Source organism: Paroedura picta, chromosome 4, assembly GCF_049243985.1.
Source record: "Paroedura picta isolate Pp20150507F chromosome 4, Ppicta_v3.0, whole genome shotgun sequence".
NCBI classification, from domain to species: domain Eukaryota; kingdom Metazoa; phylum Chordata; class Lepidosauria; order Squamata; family Gekkonidae; genus Paroedura; species Paroedura picta.
The window spans coordinates 113,974,599-113,985,321 of record NC_135372.1 but is presented as its reverse complement, the minus strand read 5'-3'; the positions used below and the strand labels follow the sequence as shown (position 1 = coordinate 113,985,321).

General features: G+C 42.2%; 1 protein-coding gene across 1 annotated transcript; it reads left to right on the top strand.

Annotated features, from left to right (window-relative positions):
* The first annotated feature begins 706 nt into the window (after positions 1 to 706).
* On the top strand, positions 707 to 10,218 carry TLDC2 (TBC/LysM-associated domain containing 2). Its single transcript, XM_077335248.1, has 6 exons — positions 707 to 966; positions 2,192 to 2,326; positions 3,619 to 3,771; positions 4,967 to 5,062; positions 6,843 to 6,916; positions 8,699 to 10,218. The coding sequence occupies exons 1-6, from the start codon at positions 934 to 936 to the stop codon at positions 8,832 to 8,834; spliced, it is 627 nt and encodes a 208-aa protein (XP_077191363.1). The 5' UTR covers positions 707 to 933; the 3' UTR covers positions 8,835 to 10,218.
* The last annotated feature ends 505 nt before the right edge of the window (positions 10,219 to 10,723 follow it).

Sequence of the window (10,723 nt, the reverse complement as noted above, 5' to 3'; positions counted from 1 at the left end):
CATCTGTAGTGAGATAAGAATCCAGTGTTCCCATTCAACCCTCGGGGACCCATTGTTCTGAATTTGTGAATGAAACCGTGTTCAGCAGTTGCACATTGTAATCTCCCCTTGAAGCTTGTCTATTTAAGGACTGCCACTCTTAGATCAATGATGGAATGACCTGGATGATTAAAATGTTCTCCCACTGCTTTTTGGGTATTGCAATTATTAATATTGGATTTATGTCCATTTATTAATGTGCCCAGAGGGACTGACTTGGTTGTCCAGTGTAGAAAGTCCTTGCTGACATTTAATGGTCTATATAACACTGGAAATTGAGCAAGAGAATGGTCCTGAGATGGTATGGCTGGTGTTGCTAGGTCTGGTGACTGTGTTGTCAGAGTGAATATGGGAATATGGGGAGATTTGGTAGGTGGAGCCTGAGAAGGATTTAGACAGGGAATTCAATGGGGTAGATTTATGCCATGGAGTCCATCTTCCAAAGCAGCCATTGGGGACCCTATGCACCCCCAAACCTACACTTGGATCCCTGCATTTCCAAACACTCTTATGCAAAATCCCTGTACTTGTTCATTTATTCTTCCTCCTAATTCCCTCCCACGAAAAGGGATCCCTCCTGCACACAGATCTGACCATTAAAAGCTTTTGTTGTTGTTCTTTGTTACCTCAAGAGCTGGATTTGTCCAGTTTCTCTCTTTCTCCTCTGTCACTTGTGTTTCTGAAGCTGTAGAGTGTAGGTATAGAAAAGCATATGAGAAGCAGAGGTTTCAAGTAATCTCAGGTGACAGCAGAGAAGGGGTAAAGTACATTGTGTTTATAGGGAAGTGTGTTGCTTTCAACAGGCCATTGGCAGACACCTGCTCTCCACTCCCCGCTCTGCCTCCCTCCCAGGAAAGAAAGCCCTTTGCTAGCCCTGCTTTGGATAATCTCAGGATGAAAACACCATGCTGCCGCTACACACGCCTGGTAAGTTCTGGGGGTCTGTGCATTGGGAGAGGGGTGGGGGAAGTGAACAGTAGGAACTGAAAATGAAGTCAAACTAGCATTATATCTCCCCACTATCATCATTTTCATCTTTTTGAAACCATCCAGCATCAGTACTGGGGACGGAAACTATTGGCACTACACCACTGGGTCTGAATGTTATTGTTGTTAATTGGGGGAAGGGCTATCGTTCTTAATTGGGTTCATATTATCCTTAATTCAAGGCAGTCTCACAGTGTGAGGAAAACATCAAAACGCAACAAGAGTTGGACAGTCTGAAATCTAAAGAGGAAGCTGTGATCCAGATAAAATTTGGCTTTGTTCCTAACTAGAGTCACAATTATGGAGTATAAAAACCTATTCTTTTAAATAATATCTCATGATATCTCTATTTTTGTTTCTCCAGGCAACTGGCAACGTTAGTTGTAAGACAAGGCCCTTCATCTTGTAATTCTGATTGTAAATGGTTCAGTTCTTACAAAGTAAACTCAGCTCACAAAAGTTTAAATAAAATTCTGTTAGTCTTTAAGGTGCCTCCAGAAAACTAGCATGGCATCATGGTTAGTGTGTCAAACTAGGATCTGTGATAAACCTGCCACGAACCGGCTCTGCCGAGAGTGGCAGATAATAAATCCAAATAATAATAATAATAATAATAATAATAATAATAATAATAATAATAATAATAAATCGGTTTGGAACTCTACTCCACTATGGGGACCATGGATCCATCAAACTGTCTCGGGATAAGGCAGAGGAGAGAAGAATGATTTAACAAGCTGCTTTGGATCCAAACCTAATAAAAAAAATAAAATCCTGTTTATTTTAGAGACAGTAATATGTTTTGAAAATACAAGTTGAAGGACATTTGTGTGGTCTGAGGTCATCAGGGTAATATTTTTCCTCACAGGGTAGCTGGTTAGTCACATACATTTCAGGTCACTTACCTGGAGTAACAATCAAAATGGCAACAAGAACTCATGATGATTCACTGAATGAATGCTCCTGAAATTAAAATGTCTCCAAAACAAGTGACTTAATATTAATTGCTGTGTGTCAGTTTCTGTGCCCTGTCTGTTAACTTTTATTTTTCCTTTCCGAAAGATGTCCTTCTAACATGCTAGAATTCCATCTTTTCTACCAAATGATAGGGAGGGGGACGGACAAGTTGTCACATGGCCTTTAATAATGCTTGACTTTTCACTAGCCCAACCTACTAGAGGAAACTTTCCCTCTGGAACCTGAAGTAGTTCATGAACAGGAGAACCCATGCACAGAAGACTTTCATGAACCCGTGCTGAATGAAAAGAGCAACATTGTGCACTTAGAAGAAATCCAGAAGGTGAGCACATTTCCCAACATTCCCTACTCCTCCACATGCAGCCAGCAGGTTTACCTTGGCCCATTCACAGCTCTCTCAGAACTCTCTCAGTCTTACCTAAACCAAATAAAATGGGCTAGCCTGAATAAAATGAAATTTAGTAGGGACAAATATAAAGTTCTGCATTTAGGTGGGAAAACCCATATATACCAAAATAGGATGAGGGAGACTTGTCTTGGCAGTAGTATGTGCAAAAAGGATCTAGGAGTCTTAACAGACCATACATTGAACACGAGTCCGCAGTGTGACTCGGTGGCTAAAAAGGCAAATGGGATTTTGGGCTGTATGAAACGGAGTATCATGTCCAGATCACAGGAGGTGATGGTACTGCTTTACTCTGCTCTGGTTCGGCCTCACTTGGAGTACCGTGTTCAGTTTTGGGCACCACAGTTGAAGAGGGATGTAGAGAAGGGCAACAAAGATGGTGAGGGGTTTGGAGACCAAGACGTATGAAGAAAGGTTGGGTGAGCTTATTCTGTTTAGCCTGGAGAGGAGACAACTAAGAGGGGATCTGATAACCATCTTCAAGTATTTAAAAGGCTGCCATGTAGGATGGAGCAGAGCTGTTTTCTTTTGGCCCAGAGGGATGGACCAGAACCAATGGGATGAAATTAATTTTTTAAAAATTCCATCTAAACATCTGGAAGAAGTTCCTGACAGAGTGGTTTCTCAGTAGAACAGGCTTCCTCAGGAGGTGGTGGGTTTTCAATCTTTGAAAATTTTTAAACAGAGGCTGGATAGCCAATCTGACAGAGAGGCTCATTCTGTGAAGATTCAAGTAGGTGGCAGGTTACAGTGGATGAGGGATAGGGTTGTGAGTGTCCTGCTTGGTGCAGGGGTTTAGACTAGATGATTCAAGAGGTCCCTGCCAACTCTATGATTCTGTGACACTATGCTCGGATAAATTTTGCTATGTGTTAAGGTGCCATTAGACTTCTCATTTATTTTGCCACCTAGATTAGTAAACACTAAACATTCCGTTGTGGAAATATAACATGTCCTGCCATTTCCTTCAGGGATCTTGTTCTCCTTCATCTGGCCCATTAAACAAGTCCAAACCATGGCTGGTTTATTTTCTCTCAAGGGATACTAATAGTACAAAATTACTATCATGTGGGGGGCCTGTGAAACATTGTGATGTTAAAAAAGAAGTCCTCATACTCAAGAAGAGTAGGAACCACTGCTCTAAGGAGAAGAGAGACTGCTTAAGGGGTAATAAGAGGACTGAGCTGGCATATCTGATATTTCCTCAGCTTGCCCTACACTTCCCCCTGAGAGTAATTGGACATCCATGGAACCTCATCTACTGTACAGCAAGGGACGGATTTAGCCTGAAGACCATGTACCGAAGCATGACTGACTTAGTCTGTCCTGTCTTGCTTGTCATTAGAGACACTGATGGTCAGGTAAGCAGGGGCTGAAAGGTAGAACAGCAAACCTTATCAACATTGGGGGTCTTTAGAATTTACAAATGCCTGAGCCTGGCAACGTGACTGCTGAAATTCTCTCTCCACAGGATTTTATTTCAGACATTTCTACCTGCACCTTAATATATGGCTCCCAGAACATGGTTGCTGGAGCTACCAACAAAGTAAAAAATGAATAACTTAGTAAAGAAATTGTCTGGGAGGTACACATGGCTTATGAACTAGCTTGCCACCATGTAATATAATATAAACAAGCATCCAGTGGTATCTATTCATTTCAAATGAAAAGTGTTCTCACTGGAATAAGATTGCATTGGGATTCAAAAGATTAGATTTAGAAAATTAGGATTAATTAATGGGATTCAAAAGATTAGATTTAGAAAATTAGGATTAATTGAATCAATGCATATGTTTCTCTGGAGTGCATAAGTAGCATTTCAGTCACAATACATACACTCACATAGGTCACTATGCTCCAGAAAGTATATACTGTATGCAATTTTTAAAAAATTTACTGAATGAATATGTTATCAAGAATAGCTGAAATATACAATCTGTAAAGTATGAACATTAATTTATGTATTTTATCATTTATGTTGTTTCTGCTAGGCATAATGAGGTGTACAGCTATGTCCACCGAAATCCTGTGCAGTGGAAACCTTTTCTGGCTACTGTTACTGACTCGGAAGTATATCTTTGCTGCATAAAATCTGAGATGCATAACTGATGTTATGCTGGCACATTTGAGTGTATCAGCGTGCTGAATTCTGCAGTCACTGAAATATACTTTTTATTGTGGCAAAACATCAAGTACTTGGCCCTTCTTGAAATGAAGTGCCATTTTTTACATACTAGCTTTAATTCTTGGGGGTATTTTTGATAAAGATTCCTTTCAGCTTACCTTTTCATGGACAAATTTCCCCTTGGAAAACCTCTGACTGTAAAGGAACTGACACTTAAAAACAGGGTAGAGCAGGGCCTAATATTCGACTTAGAAAAATTCATACCCTTTAAGAAATCTAAAAGGACAACTAACTACGCTTTTTGAATGCAGGTATGGACATCCAGGTTCAGAGTGCTATCTTGCCTGCATTTTGAGCTTCTTTAGGCATTCTGCAAATACAAAAGCCTTATCTGTATACATAAATCTCCCTCTTCTGCATCCTTTTTTCAGATATTTGGAGCCTTTTCTTCTACAGCCATCCATGTCAGCAGCTGCTTCTATGGTAACGGAGAAATGTTCTTATTCTCCTTCACTCCACAACTGAAGGTGATTGAAACCATACAGATTCCTATATAGCAGTGGTCCCCAACCTTTTTATCACCGGGGACTGGTCAACACTTGACAATTTTACTGAGGCCCGGGGTGTAGTCTTTTGCCGAAGGACATCACTGCCTGAGCCCCTGCTCCGCTTGCTTTCCTGCCGGTGCTGCTGATTTCCTACCGTCCACTGGGGGGCGCTGCCAGCAGCATCTGCGCAGTGCCAAGCCGAGGGGGAGCCCCAGCCATGGCGGTCGCTGGAGAGCACCAAAGGTGAGCCGGTGGCAGAGTGGCAGGGCAGCCCCCGAAGCAGCAGCCAGGGAAGAGGATGAGGAGGAGCCATGGCCTGGTACCGACTGATCTATGGACTGGTACCGGTCCCTAGACCGGGGGTTGGGGACCACTGCTATATAGGGGCACTGCTGCAGGAATGTGTGACTTTGTGTGTGCTAGTTCAGAGATATTAACATCTGTCACAGCTGAAAATTAGTCTGGTCATAACAATTAATGGCCTCAATGAGTTGGCTCCAGGCTATATTTTCCAAAGGCAGAATGGAAGTTTCCCAGAATTGCCTCATCCCAGGTAACAGCCCACTGATCTCCACAAGGCACTTATTCTGGGAAACCAGGGACCTTGAAGTAGGTTCAGCAGCAGCGGTAGAAACTGCCAAAATTTAGTCTGGATCCAAACTGCCATTGCCCTCCACTCCACCACTGTATGGCCATTGTCCTACTATAATCTTACTATAACTGAAGCAGATGGGAGAAAGTGGTATACCAGTAATGCCAAACAGAATAAAGGGAGCTTGTGAATACCTCAATTCCTTTAACTACATTTTTCAGGTTTTTGTTTTGCACTTTGTATGAGCTTAGGGCAGCCTACATACAGTATTTGCTGGCGTATAAGACTACTTTTCCCCCCTGAAAAACATGCCACCAAGTGGGGGGGTCGTCCTATACGCCGGGCGCACTTCAGTTGGGATAGACATAGCTGCCCATAGTGGCCCATAGTACTGTAATGTAATGTAACAAACTCTATATTTTGAGTGGAAATGTTGGGGGGTCGTCTTATACGCCCAGTTTTCTTATACACCGGCAAATACGGTAGTTCTCCGCACCTCAATTTTATCTTCACAAATACCCTGGGAGGTAGGTTAGGCTAAGAAATAATTCCTGATCTAAAAGTCATGGCTGAGTGGAGATTTAAAGCCAGGTCTCATTCAGAGGATCAGTGCTATAACCACTACACTATACTGGCTATTGCAGATTCTGTCAGACACAGGTACAATCAGAGATTACTTCATTTATTTATTTAAAGATTTCTATACCACCCTCCCATACAGCTCAGGGTGGTTCACATACAACATTGCAGGGGTAATACATGGAACAGTCTGAACATATAACACTGTCACAAAATAACACATTAGCAACAATCCAACAGTGGATCTAAATCAACAGAACTCCAATGGTTTTGGTCAGCAATAACAACTACTACAACTTGGACAAACCCCCAAAGTCAGGCTGGTTCAGGTCATGGAGGGGGTATCTGAGGGGGGACCCCTGGATGTTGTTGGGCCGGTCAGACTTAAGTGAATGCCTGGTGGAGGAGCTCTTAGTCAGTCTACAAGAATTTAATAAAGGATACGGATACAGTGATCAATAAATTTCAGTTCAGTGTATGATTTAAAGAAGTTCAGGCAATTTCTGGGACACAAAGACACAGTAACAGCTGTGGCTTTTATTTCCAAGATGCCTATTTGCTAGTTGTAAATGTTTTTCCCATCTCCAGGTATTTAAATGGACTGGCAAAAACACCTTCTTTATGAAAGGAGATGCTGATTCACTGGCGATCGGTGGAGGCAGGTATGTAGCTGTGAAAGAGTGGGCATTGGAGTGTATTTTTGGTGCAGAATGCAATGTTTCTTTGAAAATTTGCAGCTAAGGAACCCAGCAAACCTGACATTTATTGGCAGTGTCTTGACTCTGGAGCCAATTTCCTCAGTGCTTCTTGAGACAATTAAGCAGTTCAGCAGCTAATCAACTTTGAGTGAAAATTTGACTGCACTGGCAATTGCCATAGCAACTGTGTTTGTCTCCATGCTTGTTGGACTTTCAGAAACAACAACTGCCCATCCTAACCAGGGCTCCTGTTTATATCTTTATATTTGTGGATGGCTATTAGGTAAAAAAAAACAACAATTTGTAGCTAACTTGGAACCTGGATTGCTTGGAGATCACAGGCCATAAGTAAAGAGTATCTTTATTTCCACCTTGATCTGCTTTATCTTTATCTGCTTTAGCATCAACTCACTCTAGGAGGGTCTTCCCTTGTCTCTGACCCAGAAATTGCAGTTGGTGTAAAATTTGGCTTCTAAGGTCCTCAAGATCATCTTGAAGGGCTCATGTCCAGCCTGAGGCAGCTGCATTGGTTACCAATTAGCTTCCAGGTCAAGTTCAAGTTTTGGTTCTTACCTTTAAGGCCATCCGCAGCCTGGGTCCTGCATATCTGAGGGACTGCTTGTCTCTTTATGTCCCTTGCAAGGCTCTTCACTCTGTGGGGATAGATCTGCTGGTTGTCCCTGGCCCCCAGGAAGCATGCCTGGCCTCGGCCAGGGCCTTTTCAGTCCTGCCCGATCTGGTGGAATGAGCTCCTGGAAAAGCTGAGGGCCCTGACGGAGCTGTTAAGAGTTGTGCAGGGCCTGCAAGACTGAGCTCTTCCGCCAGATGTTTGGTTGAGGCCAGGTTTGCAAGATGAGGTCCCTCCCTGAATTGGCCTTGCAGTGGAATATGCCTTGTTCATCTGTGCATAGGCACTTCTCCTTAGGGCTGTGGTGGATTACTGTGGACTATTGTGGCCTGGTGTCATCAACTGTGGATGGGTGGAGTGAGCTAAACAGATTAGCTTTTTCTGCCATTGTGTGTTTTATGTGGTTTTATGGATTTTATTGTAAATCGCCACGAGCCGGCTGAGCTCAAGAGTGGCGGTTGATAAGTATAAATAAATCTCTACAGAGAACTCACATATTAACTCCATGTTTTTTGTTGCATGAGTGGATGTCGGTTGAAGATTGCTATCTATTCATCATATGGCAGAGTTACACACAGGAAGTATATAATTTTAAAGAATGCTAACAAGAGCAGATAAGCCCGAGAAGCATTTGGACTGTTACATGATATATGTAACACTACACTTAGTAAATGTGGATCCCCACAGTGGGACAAACAGGGCTCCCACTGCCATTCCATGACTCAGAAAATGAAGGCTAAAGACCCTCCTTACCTCTGCTGTTCCCACTCGTTGAATCCAGCTTTGCCATGCTTGGGAACATCAGTCCTTACATGTCACACGTGTTGTTTAGTTGCACTCTTAAGTCTACAATTTTATAATCTTATCAAGGTGGTACTAGGCTCAAAGTAATTGTAAAGCCAACAGAGGAAGGAACAAAGTAATTTTGATCTTGCCACCACTACATGCTGCCATGATCTAGCCACAGATCAGTGTGAGGAAACTGTGCCACAGGGAGACAGCAAGTCCACCACAGTGACAGCAAGCCCACCTATGAGGACCAATGCAAATGAACCAAGCCCACTCTGTTGTTAATGAGAAACATATGCTGCAGTATAACTTTCTTCTTATATTTGCAGTGGGAAATTTGGATTATGGCTAGATGGAGATCTGAATCATGGAGGAAGTCATCCCTGTGAAACATTCAATAATGAAGCATTATCCCCAAGAGAGGAATTCCTCATCCAAGACTTGGAAGTTTGGGCTCTGGCTTGACCTAAAAAATGAGGTTCCTCCCTGCATGAATATTGCAAGTAACTTAAGAACAGGATGATTTCTCAAGATCTCCTCAAAAGAACATACATTTCCAGAATATCTAATGTCTTGATAAGCATGGAAGAAAAAATATGCTGGATTAAGCTAACCGTTTTCTCAAATCCCACCCTCTTGCACTGCTGCTGCTTCATCTGCTCTGCTGCTCCCCACCTTTCCATCCTTAGACAATCATTTTCTGTTGCTTGGTGTAGTGGTTAGGAGCCCCGACATCTAATCTGACAATCTGAGTTTGATTTCCTGCTCCTCCCCCACATGCAGCCAGCTGGGTGACCTTGGGCTCACCACAGCACTGATAAAGCTGTTCTGACTCAGCAGTAATATCAGGGCTCTCTCAGCCTCACCCACCTCACATGGTGTCTGTTGTGGGGAGAGGAAAGGGAAGGCGACTAAGCCACTTTGAGACTCCTGGTAGAGAACAGCGACATAAGAACCAACTCTTCTGCTGTTTAAGCTGCATTTTACTGGTGTACTTGCCTGGTTAGGTGATAGCCTGGCTAACTATTTCTGTGCAGAATAACTCCTCAGTCATATTCATTCTGCCAGATAATGCCCACCCTTTTTATAAATGTTTTCCATGATACAGGAAAAAAGTCCTGTATCATGCTTTCCATGATACAGGAAAAAAGTCAGATGTTTACCACATGGTATATTTTGGAAACTGGAGTAGGGGTTCTCATGATGACATTCAACTCTGTTTCACTATGGGTTTAGTACATGTATCAACAAAGTTATTTAAGCATTTAAGGGGTGTTTTCCCCCTCATTATCCATAACCCAGTTAGAACTTTTCCAATGGCTGTTTTGTACAATTGTAAGCAATATTGGATCCCCACTAGGGAAAACAGACCTTCAGGGATTTTAAAGGCAGACCTTTGGGATTAACTCTTGTGTAACATGAAAGAGCACTAATTCTGGACTAGAAAGGAGGCTAAGAGAATGAGAGGATCAAGGAGAATCCTCATTCAAGAAAAAAGGGGGCAACTAGCTTCTGGTAAAGAGAAGCAATCCCTGCCCAGTTAAGAAGGGAAATAACTTCTAGAAAAATGGAGTGAGCCTTGGTTTCCATACAAAGAAGGATTTAGGGAAACTCAGAAACCTATACTTTAAGCAGAAACTGACAAGAAAGCCTGTCTCCTCAAAGATTTCAAATTTTAAAGACCCTGTTGAATAGCAGAAATGCTCACTTGTTGGCAACAAATTATCAGGTGTTTTGTGAATACAAAGTTACCGCAGTTTTATTATCTATTCACTTCATACATCCTACACCTAACTCCATCTAGCCTTTTTTCCTCCCAAGTTAAATAAAACATTTTGTTTATTTTGAATTTTCAAAAGCCTCTTGTGTGCTATTTCAAAAGCAGAATATAAGAAGGTGATTTTGCCTCTTCCCTCAGTTCCCTTGGCTGGGCTAGCATAATATAATTAAATAAATAAAATGAAGTGATTGGCTGGGACAGCCATAGACAAACAACTAAGAAGAAAATAAAGGGGCTCCTCAGCAAGAAAGAAGGAAAATCCTGCATGTGAGGAAAGGAAGAAGTCAAGATTAGCATGATTTATTTTGTACCCTATGTGAGACACCATCTACTATTGCTGTTCTTGATCCTTAATGAGGGACAGATTATTCCACATGTAAGAACAGCACATAAGGTAGGCTGGGAAGAGGGGAGGATTTGACACGCCAATGGATCATGTCTAGAGTTTAATATGTCTGGAGTTAACAGAAATCCACACAACAACTTTTAAGGAATTTAAGCCTATCTCCTGTCCAGACTATTCAGACTTTAAGAGCAAAGAATAGCAGCTACAAAGAAAGCCAAATAGACTTAG